The following is a 21102-nucleotide window of genomic DNA, read 5'->3' as shown; positions in this document are numbered from 1 at the left end:
TTCTATATCCCAATTACCAGTCCTGTTCCCATAATGACTTGCTTGGTAAGTAACAACTGAATGGCAGCTTTTTAAAGTAAAAGATCTTGCAAACACTGAATAGGGAGTTACTTAACAGCCATTTTAATTACAGAATAAAGTAAATTCAGTTGACTCATAGCACACAGGTGGAGACATGATTAATTCAACTGTTAATGTACCCTGGAGAAAAATATCAGTTGTTGGTCTACTGTGCTGAATTAGTTTTGGATGTGTTCCATATCAATCAGTCAATGAGACCACTGGAACGTCTTGCATTTTTGTTCATAATAATTCTGAGCTGCATGTTATTTATCCCAGCTTACACATATCTACATCCCGTGTTTGATTCTCATATAAAACTCCATTCTTTTTCTTCAACCATCAGGTACTTATTTTAATTTTTGTTATACTTTTTAAATAAAGGTCAGACTCTGCCTTATCAATGCATATTACTTGTTTTCTTCTTTAGTGGTTGTCCTTTGATATAAATAGCTTCCAGAAAGTAAAATAACCAAATTCATTTGCTATCATTTCTGAGCCATGCAGCTTCATTTCCTTTGAAAATTGATAGAAAACTATAGCGATGTATCCTGATATTAGAAATTACTAACCATTGCAGTGAATGGATAATTGTTTGTGTTTGATAAAAATAGATAACCACTGATTTCTTTCAATAGGAGAAAAAATATCTAGAAATTAGTATCAGAAGTGATGCTATCTAGTGAAGCAACCTCAAATATCGTCATGTGAAAGTTTTATACCAAAGGAGGTAATAAATATGACTAATACAATGTTACTCATGATTATTTACATATTATATCTGAATGTGAATAAAGAATAATAGTTTCCACTGCAAAATAGTAACCATATTAAGTTGCTTATTATTACCATTTCTGTAATCAGCATATATTTCTAATGTATTTATGCCAGTATGCTCTGCCTTCCCACCAGCATGAGCACCTTCTTGTTTGTCAATTACCAACCACTGATGACCTTCAAACAGTGATGTCTGATTTCTTCTCAAGAATTCACCATCATCTAGTTCCAATATTGATAAAGAGCCATATCGAGAAACCTGAAAAGTAGTTAAAACACATTTGGGAGAAGGGTATAACTTATGACATATCACTAATGCTATAAAAATATTACTAAGAAAAGGATCTTTCTGGTTTATCTCTCAATAATTTCATTCTTAATTGCTCTGTTATTGGACCTACCTTTGCTGTGTGCCAGTATCCATCATCAACAGAAATGTAACATAAGCAGATGTACTTCTCTTCAATATTCATTCTGTTTAAGTTATAACGAAAGTATAGGTTTCCATTATTTATCTGTAATAGAAATAAAAGCCATTCTATTACTATTTAAACAGGCCATGATTAATTTCCTAATGCTCTTGTATCATATTAAGTTAATGTCAACTATTTTGCACACAGTCTACAGTGAGAAGACAATTATCAAGTTAAAAACTGGTACCAAGCAGTTCAGTACACAAAATGAAAAGAAGAGATGACATGAGAGGAGAGGGTAAAAATTGGGCAGATGTACAGCAGATGAGCCATAGGAAGATGGAGGACGGAAGAGTGAGAAATGACTGTGGAAAGAATGTGGCTGAAAATTCTGACATTACACCTTAAAAAAATGCAACGAAGAAAACTAAATAATATAACTGAGTTGGAAAGCTAAATGTATGCCTCTCTTATTTGTATTTTAGAAGAATGAAAAGTGAGACAAGCAGAAAAGGGAGCAGAATAATTAGTTCTGTACTGACCCAAAAACTAGAAATGTGTCGATAGCACTTCTTCTAATGTTAAAAGGAATATGCCTGTTTAATGAAACCTTGAATGTTGTATGTAACTAAAACTCAGGTTACTCCTCTCAGCGGTAGTGAATTAAATATTCTTTCACAACACATTTTTGCATAAATACTAAACACATAGTATGAAACAGTGACACTGTTGTTACTTCACTATAGTGTTTTTTCATCGGGAATGAATTAAACATACTGTTCAAGTAAAGAGATCAAGTACTCATAATGAAAAGAGATAAAAAAGAAATCATAAATGAAACCATCCTTGAACCCTGGTTCCAGAGAAACTAAAATATTAACTTATTTCCTAAATTTATGATGAAACACTAATATTGTCAACTGACTATTAAAATCCCAAACAGATGAAGAGTGACAAGAAGGACAAGGAATAGTGAAGAAAATTGTGTTATAAATCTAAAAACAAAATTTTAATATCAGTCATTGTTTGAATGATTCAAAGCCTCATGTTATGTTTTTGGAATATATTTTCTAAGATTTGGAGGTACGAGTTTCACTGTATAGATATGAGTTGACAAGACATCAATTAAGCTGCTGTGGACCTACTTTCCTGTCTTAACACTCATCCAAATGTATAAATAATTACTTTTCTAATGCAGTGATTTTGGCCCACAAAATAGCAATAAGCAAGCCTGTTGAGTTCAAAAAAACATGTACTTCTTAAAAATAACACAGCCAATATTACTGTTTTCTGTATATTAATATTGTTGCAGAAGAAGCTGAGTAGCACACTCACTGTAGTGTAGTGGTAATGATACGAGACTGTTGCATGGAGGGTAGTGAGTTCAAAACTCACCTGAACTGTAAAATTTTAATTTCGATATTCAGTTTGAGTAAATTCTAGAAGTATCCACAAATGTCAAGAATCATTGTGCTGGAATGTTTTGTAACTGTATATGTATCGTATGTGTTCTGGCCGGGGGCAGTTCGCTCCACACTCTTGTATGTGCAAGTGCTGAATGAACCTTCGTTAAGTGAAGTTAGTGTTCGTCATTCATCTAATTACACCTTCTTCTATGCGACATTATTCTAGTAGTTTATCTCAGCTTTTGTAAGTGTCCTAGAATCATAGGCTATAACCTTCTCTTTTCCATCTGAAATTTGTACCAGAACAGCACCGATTCCATACCCCCTGGCATCTGTGGGTAGCTCTGTGCACGTGTCCTCTCAGCATTCAGACCAAGCACAGGGTCAGTCATCAGAGCTTTTCACAGCACATCAAAAGAATCTTGTTGACCACTACCCCAGATAAATTTAGCATCAGCTTTTAACAACTCTTGGAGTGGCCTGGGTTTGATACAAAAGTCTTTGATAAAACAATGGTAATAAAAACATAATCTGAGGAAGCTTCTCACATCTCTAATACTTTTAGGAATAGGAAATTCCGTTATAGATCTCACATTTCCTAGGTCTGGCCGCACACCTTTGTTTGACACAAGGCATCTAGTTGTTTTGATTTCTTTTGTTCCAAAGAGACACTTTCTTGGATTAAGTTTCAGTCCACCTTGTTGGAGACACTTAAGAATGGCCCTCAGTCTTTTTATGTGTTCATCAAATGTCTCTGAGAACACTATAGTGTCATCTAAATAGCAAAGACACATTGTCCACTTCAGGTGACTCAGAAGATTATCCACCATCCATTCAAAAGTTGCTGGTGCATTGCACAAACTAAACGGCATTACCTTAAACTCATACAGGCTCTCAGGGGTGATGAATGCAGTTTTCTCATGATCAGCCTCATCTACTTTGATTTGCCAGTATCCCGAGTACATGTCCATGGTTTAGAAAAACTTAGCCCCCTTCAGACAATCTAGTGTATCGTCAATTCGTGGAAGAGGGTAAACATCTTTTTTAGTTATCTTATTACCGTTCCTTTTAATCAACACAAAAGTGCCAGCTTCCATCCTTCTTCCTGACAAGAATGACTGGTGATGACCATGGGCTCTACAAAGGCTGATTGATGTCATTCTTCACCATTTTCTCTACCTCATTGCGAATTATTCGACATTCCGTTGCTGACACACGGTATGCTCTCTGGCTTATTGGTTGATGGTCTCCAGTGCTAATCCAGTGCTTCACCATCAATCTGTCCAATTTACTCTTCACCTATGGATTGAAGCATTCAGAGAACTCTTGAAGAATGACAAGTAGCTTCTTCTGTTGTTACTTAGTGAGATCTGGTAATAGTTGAGCTAGAAGATATTGTCTCGTAGTGATAGTGCACATTATTGATGATACAGTGGCTCCCATCAGAGAACAGCAGAGGCGCCGTTTACATGGCAAGAAACACAAGTTTGAGTCATATTCAACAGATCGCAATCTATTGGAGACAGAAGAAGAAGAGGATGTTACGATAACAGCAACTGTGTGCCACCACATGAAACATCCTTCCAGGATGGTGATGATGGCCAAGATCCAAACAAGTGGCTGAAGGTATATGAGCGTATAGCCAAATTTAACAAATGGGATGACACCGTGTGCTTGGCTAACATATTTTTTTACTTGGAGGACACTACCAAGCAAGGGTATGAGAACAACAAGGAGAAGTTCACAAGCTGGGGAGTATTCCAGGTGGAACTGCACAAGTATTTTGGTGAGACACAATGACAGAAGTGCAAGGCTGAAGATAAAATAAAGTGCAGGGCACAGCGTCCTGGAGAAACAACAGCATCCTGCATTCAAGATGTCTCGGAGCTGTGTAAAATAGTGGATCCTAGAATGAAGGAGGAAGATAAGGTTGCACATCTCATGAAAGGTGTTGCTGAGGACATGTATCAAGCCCTACTCATGAAGGAGGTTTTGACAGCAGATGACTTCATAAAATGGTGCCAGTATATGAGACAATGGATCAAAAAGGAATTATACGCAAGAAGTTTGAACAGCTTCCAAACATTGTATCAATGTCTGTGAAGCAACTGCTTTCACAAGTGTTCTTCGTCAGATAGTGAGAGAGGAAGTTGGATTGCACAGCATGCAAAATACCGAAATGCTTCAAGAGGTCATAAGGGAGGAAGTGGAACAGACATTGAACCCAATCTCTTGTCCTTCATTTCCCTTTAAAACGGTGAAAAAGTCAAGACCCAGGTGAAGTTTCATTCCTACAATGCCGCATGAGAAACCTGTTTGGGCACCAAGGAAGACTGATGTCTGGAGGACCCAGGATAACCAACCAGTATGTTTTCACTGTGGACAACTGGGACATGTGGTGTGCTATTGTTGAGAATGGTGGCAGATGGTGCCTGCACCAGAAGACAGCAGACTGATCTTAGCCGATGCCAACCCCGGTATGACAAACATGAACAAGAAGATGTGGGTGCAACATGATGTAGATCACCATCACTGCAAGCTAGCCACTGGAGAGGACATTCCCCAACATACCGATCAAGGTCTCCATCGCTTTTTAGAAGCTCCAGCCAATCACCTAGCTGCTGCAACCTTCCTCAAAGGTGAAGCCACTGAAGAGAAAAATCCTCTGCCGTCGATCACTACAAAAATGATAGGAAACTACATCAATATCCTCATGGACGGCTGACAAGCCCAAGCTCTTGAGGACTCTGGAGCATCATATTCACTCATTTCAGAGAAGTACCATCACCAGTTGCAGAAAACCGTATTCGTCGACAGCAAAACATCTCTGCTGAAGGTGGCTAATGGGAAATATGTGAAACCTACAGGAAGATGTGTCATTCATATGGGTATAAGTGGCCATACACAGCCCTTAGAATTCATCATCTTACAAGAGTGTAGTCATGACATTGTTCTTGGATGGGACTTTTTGAAAGCTTCTCAGGCAATAATAGATTGTTGTCACTGGAAGATTATGCTAGAAGAGATGAGATACTGTGGACAGGAAGATGTACATCTGAGTGTGTGGAGACTATGTGTGTTGGATGAAGTGATCATTCCTGGAGTCAGTGCTAGAAAGGTAACAGTCTAGTGTCGTTACCATTACACTACAGTGACTGAGCTACTCAGCTTCTTCTGTGACAGTGTATATACCGTATGTGTTCTGGCCAGAGGCAGTTCGCTCCATGCTCTTGTATGTGCAAGTGCTGAATAAACCTTTCTTAAGTGAAGTTAGTGTTCATCATTCATCTAATTACATCTTCTTCTACATGACAATATAAAAACTGAAATTAAATTAAACAAATAATTCAAGATCAAGAATACATTATCTATTCACTAAACCAAATAAAACTGAAATAATATTTTCACTTTCTTCTTCTTAACAAAAGAACACTTAAGAAAGACAAATAGAAACCTTGTTGTATTCACTTCTGTAAGAAGGAACAATATAACTTTAAATGTTGCACAATTAAGTCACAATTCTAATTTGAAGGCTAGAATATTACAAGAGCAACAAACCTCAAGCACTGCATATTCAAGTGACTGCTGGTCAGCAAGACGAAACAGCTCACCGTCTTTCTCCTCAGTCCTGAACCTTAACTGCATAAGTGTTGTGAAATATCCAATTTCAAAAGATAGTGCAAACTTAATGTAGCTATGAGGTAGAAATGTGACTGGTTGTGTAGGTGAAGAACATGAGGGCCCACTCCAGCCAGCATCACACAAACACCATGGTGCTCTCTCTGTAAAGTCAGCTTGACAGACTCCATGCCCAGAGCAGTTTACTGTGCTGCATGCAAGTTTTGTTTGAAGGCAGTCAGCTACTGTGCCAGCTGACAACAATGTATCAGCCAAGTCCAAAATCTGTTAGAAAAGTGTATCAATTCTGAGTAAACATTTTGGATCTTTTGTAAAATATGAATTGCAAAAACACAAATATATAGTTCCATGGTTTGTATTCTAGCCAATAAAAACATGATTTGGACATGCTCTTAAACAGCTAATATTTAAAACAAAGTGTTGTGGAGTATTAACAAACTGACATCCAATATTCTATTAGTAATTTGAGATATAATCATAAAATGTCTGATTTTGTGTCACTTAGTTGTGATTTGTCAAAAGTAGCTATAAATGTTTCCTCTGCCATGTCTTCATTGCATTAGCAATGGTAATGTTATTGAAACTTCCTGGTATCTTAGTATAACCATCATGCTGACAAGTCCTTTTGACAGAATTACTCTGATTATCAAACAAAAGTCTTTTCAATTTTTTGCTGTCAATAATGGTGCATAAAAGTAACAACAATTATTTTTCTGTTGGCAGTGTTCTAATCTTCCATTAGATACTTACAAGCTATTAGTGACAGATACACAAAAATAAATGTTTATTGGAATGGCTAAAATATGATCAATGATTTAAAACATTAATAATTTGACTAGAGAAAATATAGATAGAGAGAAATCCTATTCATGTTTGATGAGAAGATATTTTCTGTCTAACTTACATTACACATTCTTGTAAGTTGTGTTGTTAGATGATCACTGATTTTGAAATTAAAAATTTGAGGGAACTGACATGCTAATATAAAATTATGATTCATTTCATAAAACCACTAGCAGGTAGGAGAACAGTGTTTTGGTTGGCTGATTCAGAAGAGCTGAGCCAGGCAACAGATTTTAGAAGCATGTTTAAGAAACACTGTGTGTCATGAAACTTTTTGAAATTTTGGCCTCATAATCCTTTGAAATCCATTTAAAAAATTCTGAACTGAGACAAAAACAATGGGGATGGATATCATGGACTGACTCAAAAGGACATCAAAATACTCTCAAGAGAAATGAGAAAATTGCTGGAAGAAAGTAATAACAACACACTACAATCATTCATTGGATTGATAGACACTCTGAGTAGCAAATTACAAGAAAGGGATAATATCATAACAAAAATATGTAATAATGTAGACAGACTGGCTGATAAAAGTTGACAAAATGGGTAATAACATAGATGGACTGGGTAATAAAACTCTTGATATTAAAAAATGAAATAAGTAGCGAATTTAAGCTTGCAAAGGTTGAGTTAGAAATGTATGAATTGAAATTTGCTGTCAAATAAAGGTATAAACAATTAAATTCTGTGGTAGAAGTTGGTTTAGAACTCAAGAAAAAATACTATGATTAATGTTGAAAACCCTGATGTACTGAATACAACAAATACTGATGATAATGCAATTATTTCATGTAATGATTGTGCAGAGATTAATGTTTTCAATGGAGTAGATGATGCGAAAGATGAGATAAAATATGCTATTGTTTTGAAAGGTGAGTATTTATCTCAGGAAAGTAAAAGTGTTGTATTTGAGTTGTCAAAAAGTAGTTGAATTGTCAATAGTAAGTGCAGTAAGGTATTTGAAACATAGTGTGTGAGAATTTGTTTTGGAAAGACTATTCAAATTTTATAAAAATGAATCTACTGTGGAAATATTATTTAAATTTTTCAACAACTACTGCTTGACTGATGGGAAAAATACCAGAACAAATTTTGTAATAAGTTTAAAAATAACCAGAAACAATTTTGGCAAAATAAATCTCAGGTGAACAGCCTGGTGTGAGTATACAAAGGACAATATTTTGGCAATTGACCTTGCTGCCATCATCAGGTGTGCTGATGTCTTGCCCAGGGACAGCAGGCATGAGGTATATATCAGATTTCCCCTCCCCCTCCCTCGGGCATTCCCTCTGCTGTCCATGCCGTGGGCACCCTCTCAGCTGTCCATGCCAGTTTTCGTCACCCAGCTTGTTGCCCAGCATCTGGGTGTCTCCACGTAGGTCAGTGCCCAGGGAGGTTTGCCGGTGGGGTTTTGGAGGTTCCTCCCCCCCCCCCCCCCCCGCCTTTGAAGTCAGTACATTCTGGGATATTTCTATCTTCATCTTAATCCAGGTAATGACTGGTTCCCAAGCTTGGTTAAGGGAATATCCGCTGCCACAATTCAGTTCAAGTTTTCTTACTCTGATCTCTATAGCTTCTTTGATGATACAGTCCCAATATTTCGAAGTCTGTGTCAGGACCTTGGTCTTCTCATAATCCATGCCGTGAAGTTCTGACAGGCAATGCTTGTTGATTGCAGACTTATTAGGCTGCTGCAATCTTGTGTGCCATTGGTGTTCACAGCATCGGTCTTCAATGGTGTGAATTGTCCAACTTATGTATTCCTTACCACATTGGCACAGTATTTTGTGAACCCCTGATTTATGTAAACTAAGGTCATCCTTAACACTCTCAAGAAGTGCTTTGGTATTAGTTGGAGTGCAGAAGACGGTTTTTTCTTGATATTTGCGTAAAATGCATCCAACTTTTCCCAATAAGGCCCCACAAAATGGAATGAATGCCATGGCTGTGTTTTCCTTAGATCCTCCATTAGTTTCTGCCAGTTGTGTTGTGAGTGTCAGACGTAGAGCATCCCAGATTTGCCTTTCCTTATAACCGTTCCTCAGAAACATGGACTTTAGATGGGCCAATTCTTGTTGGAGACTGTCCTCATCGAGAGGGTGCGAGGTCTGTGTACAAGAGTTTTTAGCATACTGTTCTTCTGAGCAGGGTGGTGGCAGCTATCTGCATGTAAGTATAAGTCAGTGTGAGTTTTCTTTCTATACATGCTGCCATCATCTTGTCATTTGATGAGAACACCCAAGAAGGGGAACATCCTATCCGATTCTACCTCCATGGTGAACTTGATATTCTTGTACCTTGAGTTGAGATGTGCGAGAAATTCCATCAGCCTGTCTCTTCCATGTGGCCAAATAACAAATGTGTGATCCACATATCTGAAGAAACAGGTAGGTTTTTAGATGCGCTGACTCCAAGGCTTCTTCCTTAAATTGTTCCATGTACATGTTAGCGATGATGGTAGAGAGAGGACTCCCCACAGCAACACCTTTGGTCTGCTCATAGTAGTCACTGTCAAATAGAAAGTATGTTGACATTGAAACATGTCTGAACAGATTGGTGGTTTTCTCATCAAATTTCTGGCTGATGAGTTCCAGAGATTCAGGTAACAGAACCCTAGTAAACAGGGAAACCACGTCAAAGCTCACAAGTCAGATTCCTTAATCGTGAGGTGGTTGAGGCATTCCAAGAAATTCGAAGAGTTACGGATATGGCGTGGGCATGTCCCCATGTGAGGGCTGAGCAGCTCCTTGAGGTACTTGGTGAGAGGATATGATGGGGCACCAATATTGCTGACAAAAGGACATAAAGGGATGTGTTCCTCTTGGACTTTCGGTACAGCCTTGGAGGAACAGGGGCACTGGGTTGTAACTTCTTTGTGACCTCTTCAGGGAAGCCAGAACCTTTGAGAAGCTCAATAGTTTCCCTTTAACCCTCCTGGTAGGATTGGTGTCAATCTTGTGATATGCAGTGTCATCTAGCAGGTCTCACATCTTCCTGGTGTAATCCTGGTGGACAAGATTACCGTAGCACTACTCTTGTCTGCCGGTAAGACCACTATGTCTGCATCATCTCTCAGCTTCTGGATGGCCACCCTCTCTTTTTTCGAAATAATCAGTTTCATAGGTCTAGTTCTAGTTATGGCCCTGCAGGTTTCGCAACACACCTCTTCTGCTGCCTCAGATGGGAGTTGAGCCGCTGTCTGTTCAACTACACTAATGATGTCGGAGATGGGTGCATCTTTAGGTGTCAAAGCAAAGTTCAATCCTTTCTTGAGACTTGAGATCATGTCGTTATTCAGTTCTATGTTTTGTGAAATAGATAATGGTCTTCCCCTTATCTTCAGAGGGCCGTTTCTCCGATATACATTCAAAATTGGATGTCTGTCGTTCGGTGCACTTCTTTTGGGCACAGTCCACTGTGGCCCATGTGTCACAATCAACCTACTATCAGGTGTAGGAATTGAAGTGGTTGGAGAGTTATAGATGTAGCTGCAGGAGTTCTTTATTGGTAGTGTCCAGACACCACCGAGTGTAGTGAACTCTCACTCGTACCAAAGCTGCGCTGGCACATTTCTTGATTTTTTGGGATGCTGCTGAGTCATTGTGGTGCTTTACCTTAGCAAAATTTGGTACCACATGCTCTTCTTATAAGGTCATAAGAAAAGCAAATGAGCTCAGTAGCCGACTTCTTTGATGACACAGCTTCTCGAATCTTTTCATACGTGATGCATCTCCACCCCATAGATGTATGTGATGTGATTCTTCAATTTCTCCTGGTGTATTTCATAATGAAATAAAAACCGTCTTCTGCTCTCCAAGTAAAACCAGAGCACTTCTTGACAGTGTTAAGGATGACCTTGCTTTATGTAAATCTGGGGTTTACAAAAAAACCATGCCAATGCGGTAAGGAATACACAGGTCAGACAGTTCGCACCATTGAAGAACAATGCCATGAACACCAACAGCACACAAGATTGTAACAGCCTTATAAGTCTGCAATCACTGAACATTGCCTGTCAGAACTTCACAGCATGATATTTGACAAGACCAAGGTCCTAAAACAGACTTTGAAATATTCTGACTGTATCATAAAAGAAGCTGTAGAGGTCAGTGTAAGAAAACCTGAAATGAATTGTGGCAGTGGCTATTCCCTTGACCAAGCTTTGGAACCAGCCATTACCTGGATTAAGGTGGAGATAAGAATGTACTGACTTCGAGGGCAGGGGGAGGAACCTCTGAAATGTTGCCGGCAAATCTCCCTGGGCGTAGACCTACGAGGGAACACCCAGATGCTGGGCGAAAAGCCGGGCATTGAACCCTGGTGTGGATGGCCGAGAGGGCTCCCGCAGTGCATACGGCAGAGGGAGTGCATGAGGGAGGGGGAGGGGGAATCTGATATATACCTCTTGCCTGTCATCCCTTGGCAGTAAATCAGCACACCTGATGATCGTAGCAAGGTCGATTGCCGAAATATTGTGCTTTGTACACTCACACCAGGCTGTTCAACTGAGATTTATTTCATCATGAAATACACCTGAAGAAATTGAAGAACCACATCAGAAACAATTTTGTTGTAGCATTGCAAATAGTATTGACTTGTGCGATTTGTTTGATTCTGATGTGAGAATTTGTTATTTTGAATTTTCATTAACAAAATAAAGTAGCAATAGTATGTGGAAGAAGAACCATGTCTATTGCTGCTGAAAAGATACACATTTTTAATTTGAAAGTATAATATCTGCAAAATGTAAAAGTAGAATTATGTTTAGTTATGGGGGTGTGATGGAAAAATTACCACAATTGTGTCGATTAAGAAAGTCAAGAAACCACCAGACTGATTAATGTATCACAGAGAAACAAAAGTTACATACGCAAATTTGTCCACATATGACATGAAAGACTTATTATACAAGATCAACCTTAATTTTTGTTATGTTGAGGTTTATGTTACGATTTATGCAGTGTCAGGATTGTTTGATGATTATTTTATGCTTTTGTCTATTTTATGCTAGGATTTTGCCATACTACAAAGGATGAGGCCTAATGAATTTTCTAGTGATGATTTGATGTTTTATTTCTATGGTATGTTTTGATCATTTAATGCTTGTACTTTGTGGTAGGATTGATATTGTACTACAAATATTTAATGCTTTTGTACTTCTTATATTTTATGCTCAATAACTTACTGGTTGTGTTATGTAGTGGTTAGTGCAAGGGATTATGCTGAATTTATTCTGGTTGACTTACTGATTTTACTGTGTACAATTTTAACCTAGGGAATATTTTGCATTATGATGATGTGACACTATGAAAACTATCCTATATTTCATATTTTTGTAAGGATTTGAACTGAAATATTCTGTTTTCACTTAGAGATTACTTGCCAGTTAAATTTGCTTTAATGCTGAGGTCTTATTTTATGTAAATCTTCAGAGGGACACAAAAAGTTTGTATGTTATATGCATGTCATGCTGAGGGCCTTGAGCTGTTGTAGCACTATTTCCACTTTTGTTTTCTGTGCTGCCTTCTTCTTCTTCTTCTTCTTCTATCCTGGCAAAGTTGTTGATGATACCAATTTTCTGCCAGTTGGCAGTCAATCATGATTTATATTGTATTATTACTTTTAGTGATTAATACAGTATAAATTCACAGTGATTAAGGAATTTAAAGTCACTATATTCAACCAATGGCTATTTTGAGAAAATTAGTGGGGTGTATTTGTGAAAATCAGGTAGTAGCAATGTTTCAATGTGTTAATGTAATTTGAACTTTTGAATCTTGCTATATTATGGTTCATGGTGCAATTGAGAGTACACTATGAGTAATAATAATTAATGATTTTTTGAATGACTATTTGATGAATTATTTCTGTGTAATGCTTTGCTCATTTAATGCTTTTGTCTACAATATATTTTCCACTAGGAAATTTTAACTTTTATACAGAGGGTTACTGCTCACTCATCCATGGCATTTGAAAAGACAAATGTGCCTCCTGGTCAGCACCTAAGGCACCTCAGCAGTCATTTGCTGGATATGGGCTTGAAGACCTCAGGTTTCCTGAGCTGCAGATTGGTAAGCACCACCAACCCTTTGTTACCATAAGCTCTGGGCGTTCTTCAGTGAACACTGTGTGGCACTGAAGTGGAATGTTGTGTGTCACTAGGACTGAGGATCTTGGTTTAGCTGCCCACATCATGGCAATGGTCAAAACCTCTGTAAAAAATAGCTCAATCTCAAGGTGGGCTGCGTACTGATGAGGTGGGTGGCTGTCGAGGCAGAACAGTTTTTAGCAGGAAATCTCTGCAGAATCTACCACACCTCAGTTGTATAAGACTTACTCAGGCAAGCAGGTTTCTGTCTGGGGGAACCTTTATTTCCGTAGTTGCTCAAGGGACCAACTACCAGCAGAATGGGTGTACCACTGATGGATATCAACTTCCAATCTAACATGAGGGCTCATGTAGGAAGTCCTTGTGGCTCAGGGATTATTCATAGTACCTCCATTTTTTTCTTTTCTTTCTTTCCTTTTTTCTCTTTTTTCTTTTCTTTTTTTAGCAGAATGCATGCTGCTGGTCAGAATATGTTTTTTATAGTTAAAATGAGAGTGAGCAGTTTTTGAGAAAGTGTCACCTTTCTATATTTGAAAAGTTTAAAGGGCATTGCTAGCAGTTCAGAAGCTGTCAACAAGAAACTGTGCAATGGAACACTGTTGTCTGAAACTGAGGGTTCCCAAAAAGTGATGAAATTCCAGAAAGCTAAATGCCTTAGAGAATATGCCACTGAAAAGGAGCTGCAGAACACCTTGAACTACAGCAAAGGTGTTGTATCATGTTGAAAGAAGAATTGAAAGATGAGTGGTCTCCAGAAGGTATTGTTGATGTGCAAAATATCATCATAATGGTGGATGAGAATCTGGTAAAATCATACTTATTCTTACCTTCAATAGTGTGAAACTCCCAGATCATATAATGGCAGGTGTCCTTTGCTTAATCATACAGTACTATGTTCCCAACCTAATGTGCTATTTTAGGTGCCAGTGCTTTGGGCACACCATTTTAAGATGTAACAGACAAGCCACTTGTTACAAATGTGGTATGGCCACCCATGAAGATGTCATTTACTCATTTCCTTTGAAGTGTGTAAATTGCTCTGGAGACTACTCTGTCTGGAGCAGAAACTTGTGTATCTACCTTTAAGAAAGGGAGATACAGGATCTTAAAACAACAAAGTGCATCCTGTATGGCAAGACCAAAAAGATCTGTAAGGCCATGCAGCTCCCTACAATCACTACCTCTTTTGCTTTAGCTCTTAAAAAGGCTATTCTGCCAGCTGAAGCCTCCATACAAATGGAGGTTGCTAGTGTCAGCACTACTGCCTGTCTTTGTCAGTGCACAGTACAGTTATTTCAGAACCTAAAGCCCCCCCCCCCCTTTCCCCACCCAAGAACATCAGAAAAAACCACAGTGGCCAACAGTGTGGAGCTTCTGGCACCTCCAAAGGCAGAATACGATAAACAGTGCAGCACTTCCACTACTACTGTTGTGGTAGATTCTACAAAGCCCTACCAGGCAAAAAAAGCAAACGGGAGTCTTCCAGTGCAGGAGGAAACAGGAAACAGGTAGTAAACCATCACACTGTATTTACATTATTCAACCTGACAGTTCTACTGGTTCTGCTTCATAGTCAATGCAACATGAAGACTGCCCAGGGCAACAATCTCACCCCAAGACTGAACCTCCATCCACTGCATGCTCCTCAATGCAGTGGAGAAACAGGGTGAAAGTGCAACCACCATGATTATGGCTACCATATGATAGTGGAACATGAATGGGTTCAGGACTGATGTGAAGGAACTGACACTCCTAGTACAGACATGCACCCTGTGCTTGTGTTTACACGAAACCTTATTTTAAAGCTATTGATGGCCTTGTGCTAGGTGGTTATACCCTCCACTGCATGGGTGACCTGACTGGGGAAAGAGCCAAGGGAGGGGTTGTTGTGTTTGTCAGTAATGTGCACCACACCTCTGCTCTCTCCTTGGTCACTGACCTACAAGCAGCAGCCACTGAAATTCCTGTGGGTAAGAAGATCACTATCTGCTCAATGTATTTACTCCACAGGAAGTGATAGAATCTGAGGCTCTCACAGGCCTTATAGAACAATCCCCCTATGAGCAGATCTCAATGCTCATACTTCATTGTGGGACTCAAATTCTACTTGCCCTAGGGGTTGAGTTTTGTCTCAGGAACTGTACATCCTCAACATGAGCAATACCACTTGCTTCTCAGCTGGTATTGTATTGTCCTCAGTCAATGAATTCTCTTTTTGATCTCCAGCTCTCACAGACTCCACTCAGTGATAAGCAGCTGATGAACTACATTCCAGTGACCACTTCCTACTGCTGCTCCGTCTAGCAGATGGAGCTTTACTTGAAAGGAAACCACCGACATGGATGGTCAGCTGCTTTTCAGCCAGCTTGCTTTGTTTAAACATGGAGGCAGTGTCCAGAAATGAGTGGATCACATCACAAAAGAAACCCACCATGCCACTGAATTATCTGCCCCAAATTCCTCAGGTCATCTTAGGAGGCAATGTGTACCTTGTTGGGCCAATGAGTGCTGCTCAGCTGTGTGGGTCAGCTGTGTAGCTCTATGAGTGTGTAAAGTGCCATCCAACAACAGGTAACCTTGTAGTCTTTCGATTCACAAGAGTCAAGGCTCAATGTCTAATAAAGGAGAGCAAGAAAAGGTCATGGCAAGTGTTCCTGGACTCTACCAACTGTTCCACTTGTTCTAAAAAGCTATGTGAAGCTATCAGGATTTCTGGTAAATGCAGTTGTTTACCAACAGTTGCAGTACTCAAATGGGTGTCTCCAAACAATGTACTGAGAGATTACCCAGACAATGGCAAAGCATTTTTCAATGACTACTACCATGGCCAGCAAGGATCCAGTATTCTATCACTACCATGTGACCATGGAGGGGGACAAGTTGGACTTCAGATCCAACAATTCTTAATCTTATAACTGCCCTTTCTTCACGTGGGAGCTGGATTCAGCACTATCTGCAGTTCATGATACTACACCTGGTCATGACCAAATCCAATACAGCATGCTTTGGCATTTGACAGCAGCATCAAAGTAAATCCTCTTCAAATGTTTTCATTTGACATGGCAAGCAGGCACCTTTCTCAACTCATGAATAGAGGCAATTTTGATATCTTGATATCTCTACTCAAACCAGGAAAGGACAAAACATTCCCAGTAGTTATCAGAATGTCACATTAACAAGCTGTATAGGAAAGATCCTGGAGCAAGTGGCTGTTTGTCATTTGATATGGACGTTCAAGATGAGGCAATTCCTTAGCCATTCTCAGTGTGGATGCAGGAGATTTCAATTTACTGATGACTGACTGACCCTGCTAGAGGCTGCTAACCTGACAGCTCCTCTTGGAGCATCAGGTTTGCAAGTTCCTCACTGCTCCCAATTTGCCAGCATACCATACTACTGCTCATCCTTCTCTGGAACACCTTTCCTCCAATCATCCATGAGCAACAAGACTGTTTTAAATCTGCATGAAGCCTGTGCTGCTGTGCTGGAGTCACCTGCTGTGGAGCAAGTACAACCACAAATACCAGGTGCCCACAACCCTGGTTACTGCTGAGGCCCATGGGAAGTTTAGATTTAGGGCTGTACATGAGAGGTTGCACTCCTGCATTTGTTTTTAATAATTATTTTATAACATTTTAACTGAGCACCACAACTCTTTACAGGTGGGTCTAAACAGGGGGACTCTTTGGTTGCTCTGTTATTTCCCCTGACTGTGTCCTCAGGATCACACTATATCAAGACTTCAAGTCTTCAGTGTGGAATTATAAGTAATCTTGCAGGCACTGGAGCAGATAAAATGTGTTATGAGTAATAAATTTTTCACTGCTCCATATCCTTGAGTGACCTTCACTCTCAACAATGCTTGTACTCAGCAGATAAGGTAGCTCATAACATCCAGGATGTCCTCCTCCACCTACAAAGGCTGGAGAAGGGGTGTCTTTCTGCTAGGTGCTAGGCAGTTGGGTATTAAAGGGAAAAAAGGATGGATGTAGCAGCCAAGGAAGTGTGTCATGATCCTCAGTTACTTCAGTGTGCCATTCCCCTACATTTTATGGCCCCCTGCTGAGAGACAAAGTCATGAGTTGATGGGAAGAAGCAAGGCTGGAAGTGAGAGACAATAATCAGCATCTAGTGAAGTCCAAAACTTGGCCTTGGCATATTTCCTTCCAGCCCTACAGGCAGAATGAGGTCCTCTTTATTTGTCTTTGCACAGGCCCTTGCTCCAGTAAAAGGATCCCCCAGTGTGTGGTGTTTGTGGTGTACAGACCATTGTGCATCACATTTTTGATAGATTATGTTTTATTTTTAAACCAAAGGGCAGCAGCCTATTTGTCAACATATTTTCCCTCCATTTTAGCTGATGATCAAGCAAACATGGCATAAGTTTTAAGGTTCTATGAATTATCTGACTTGTTCTCTAAAATTTTGGATTGACATTTTTAAAACCTGAAAGAAAATGATGACTGACTGCTGTGCTCTACCACTTGAAAATTTTTAAAATGTTAGGGTGGCACAAGTTTTAAGGTTCTGTGAATTATCTGACTTGTCCCCTTAAGTTTTTTTAAAGCGTTTTCATGGTGGCTGACCCATTCACGTTTTGTGTAAGTGATTATATTTCCTCTTGTTTTACTTAATTTTATTGAATAGTTTGATGACTTTTGAACAATTTTAATGCTACATTCCATGATGTGAACTAGTGTGATTGTGCAGATTATTATGGGTGAAATTCGGGGAGAGTGAGTATGATTTTATGTCAGACTGCTTTTTATCTCTTTTTCGCATATTTTCTTGATTTTAATCACATTTGTTTTTACTAATTTTGTGCTGGGTGCTGATAACCTCATCACTGAGCTTCCTTAGCCCCCCCCCCCTCTCTGCCCCCACACACAACCTCCCCCCCCCCCCCTACACACACACACACACACACACACACACACACACACACACACACACACACACACACACACACACACACACACACACACACACACACACACACACACTTTTATATAAAATGAATTTTGCTTGGTGAATATTTGGTTGCTGTTAAGTATTGTTAATCAGGGTACAGCTAGCCTGTGCCCTGAATTCGTGTGCCTTCTTCCTCCAATTTGGCTCAGATTTTGCCTCCTTACAGGCTGCAGATAAAGCTACTGAAAATTAACTTCTTGTTCTCATTCACTCCACCACGTAAATAAGAAGTGAGATTCAATTCATCTTCTTATATTACCTTCAAAATTACAACTCAATACATGATAAATGAGGGCAGCTACCAACTTATATTCTGTGTCTTGTACTGTATACATAACAGATCTGATTTTATATTACAATACATTAATTTCACTTTAAAACTTCCACTTAATTTCAATTTTAAAGCAAAATCCCTTTGACCATGGCATAATAGCCTGGAATATTTTATTAATTGTGACAATTCCAGCCACAAAAGTTTACGTTTTACAATACGTTAATTGTCTTTGACATTTTTGCATTCTTAAATTTCTTGAAGCTCTGTCATCCACACTGCTCACTCCATGGAACTCCTATCTCCACTTCAGCAGGTAGATTATTCTGACTGCTACCCACTTTCCAGAGTCACTGGACTGTTAGCTCTGGTATCAGCACGTACAATTTAAAACAACTCCCAAGAATAGGGTACTCGCCACTTATTGACTACTCTCAGTCACGAACATCTTTTCTCTGACATATGTATTTAGGGAAATGATACCTCTCATTCAAGGAATAAGAGGCATCACTATACACTAATCTGTTATGCTGATCGTCCTACTGTGGATGATGTTTAGTAGACAATACAAGAACTGATGATGCACTATAATGACTATGCTGTCAAAACAAACTGATATTAGTGTAACTTTAGAAAAATTCATGGAATTATTAAAAATCAGTTAGTCCAGGATGAAATAATAACAACGCTGAAATGTCGAGCAGTCTTTTTGTTGTGCCTGTTTGTGACTTAACATCTCCTCTATATAGTGAGAAGTAGTCTGTCCCTTTCATAATAGTGTTGTCATGGAATTATTGCATATACTTCATACTGTTTAAGCACCAATACCAACTATATGATGGAAAGAAAGAAAGAAAGAAAGAAATGATTGACACTTAAGTTGCTAATCATGTGTTAGTGAATTTTGTACATATTTGAATTTCTCAACTTAGCTCACTTTGTATTTACATCGTTTATCACTATGTGTTCTCATGATAAATGCTGTTTACTATTATATTACCTAAATTAGTCATTGGTTAAGATCTCCTGTCATCATTACAATAGTTTTGTGAGGACTGGTGTTTTACAATGCTGTAGCTGTGTGGGACAGTCTTACAGCTGTTCCAGTACTTTGATCACTGGCCATGTTGCTATAAAACCATATGCCTTTTTTTTTTTTTGGGGGGGGGGGGGAGGAATATTCTTTCTTCAATTTAATCAGTTCCCTATGCTATCCTATTTTTCCTTTGTCAACCAGGCCATTGTACCACATCTATCTATGTTTCCATTTTTCCCATGTAGTATCAAACTTCTCATTATCCATAATGTAGCCTGCCTCTTTCCTAAAAAAGATATGAAGTTTTCCTGTCACAATCATAAAACACCAGCTATAGATATAAGATAACATGAGTTGTTATTAATTTTTGAGGAGAGAAATGGGAAAGTTACAGTTGGTGGAGTAATTTTGTGGCAGTTTAGCTGTAACTAAATGCCAAACTGATGCTTTTAAGTTAATTGTACATACATGCTTTCTCAGTTATTATGTTTCTAGTTGAAGTGAGAAATTTGTTACACTGCAATTATGCTTTCTGTGGTTTGCAGTTCCTTTTGTCACTTATTTGGGTTGGGCTTAAATAATGACACCAGTTAATGGGAAGAGGAGGTGGGGCAAACTTGCTGCTTCTACTAATACACATTACTTGTGAAGCCAATGAATTTTATATTTTACATTGCTTTGACCCTCAATTTAATTGAAGGCTTATGAAGCTGTATAGCTTCCTGGGAAACAAAGAGGTTAATTGAAAGCCAAATTTAATCATCAATTTGAGGAAAGGAGTTGAGAACAGATGGATGAACTGAAGAACCAAGAGACAAAAAAGAAGACACAGGAAGAAGACTCATTAAACTTGTTTTTGCTGTCTTAACAGATCATATGTAACACAGTTGTTTCAAAAGTAAATGAAAATAGTAACTATTTACAGGGGCACTTTTAATAAATTTTATGCATGAAATTCTGGGTGTGTTTGGTGTAATATAACAGATAAAGATGAATAAATAGGAGAACACAATATGTCAGCTTAATAAACAACACAATACACTTTTGACTGCACATGTAAATGTTTATGAACACATCTTTATTTCTGGCTCCATTTAATTATTATTTATTATGTTGTGTGGAACATTAATTAATAGTATCTTTACCCAGTTTTTGTAAAAGCAATGCTTCTCACGTGAATACTTGCTCTGTCTCTTTTTACGTGAAGTAAAATAAAGCACATGAAGTTATACTATATAATGAGTTCAGTTACAAGTTTTAGCAAAATGAAAGCTAAAGTAATTATGTCAATGATTAAGGCTTTCTAATTTTAATTGTTAAAACCATGTATGATGTGAATTTTGATTTGAAACAATGTAAACTTAATAAATCTTATAACGGAGACTGTAATTATATTTTGTCATGTAAGCCATGGTGTGTTTAGATTATTTTAATCACTAATTGTAATTATAAAATATTATATCAATATTACGTGCACTGGTTCACATTGTTAAAGTTATATTTGTGTAGTGGTGGATGTGCCCTCCAAACCAAAACATTGCAGAACAGTATGTTAATGTACATGCCTAACGAGT

General features: G+C 38.6%; 1 protein-coding gene across 1 annotated transcript in view; it reads right to left on the bottom strand.

Annotated features, from left to right (window-relative positions):
• LOC126195109 (neural-cadherin-like) overlaps nucleotides 1-21102 on the bottom strand; it is a 126102-nt gene that overhangs the window by 64254 nt on the left and 40746 nt on the right. The window contains exons 9-11 of the mRNA XM_049933578.1: nucleotides 6215-6559; nucleotides 1239-1352; nucleotides 910-1096 (exon numbers count right to left, since the gene is read on the bottom strand). Of these exons, the coding sequence (XP_049789535.1) occupies nucleotides 910-1096; nucleotides 1239-1352; nucleotides 6215-6559 (646 nt within the window). The remainder of the gene's footprint in view (nucleotides 1-909; nucleotides 1097-1238; nucleotides 1353-6214; nucleotides 6560-21102) is intronic.

Source organism: Schistocerca nitens, chromosome 7, assembly GCF_023898315.1.
Source record: "Schistocerca nitens isolate TAMUIC-IGC-003100 chromosome 7, iqSchNite1.1, whole genome shotgun sequence".
In the NCBI taxonomy this organism is placed as follows: domain Eukaryota; kingdom Metazoa; phylum Arthropoda; class Insecta; order Orthoptera; family Acrididae; genus Schistocerca; species Schistocerca nitens.
The sequence above is the reverse complement of the archived record's forward strand: the minus strand, read 5'-3'. Positions and strand labels throughout refer to the sequence as shown.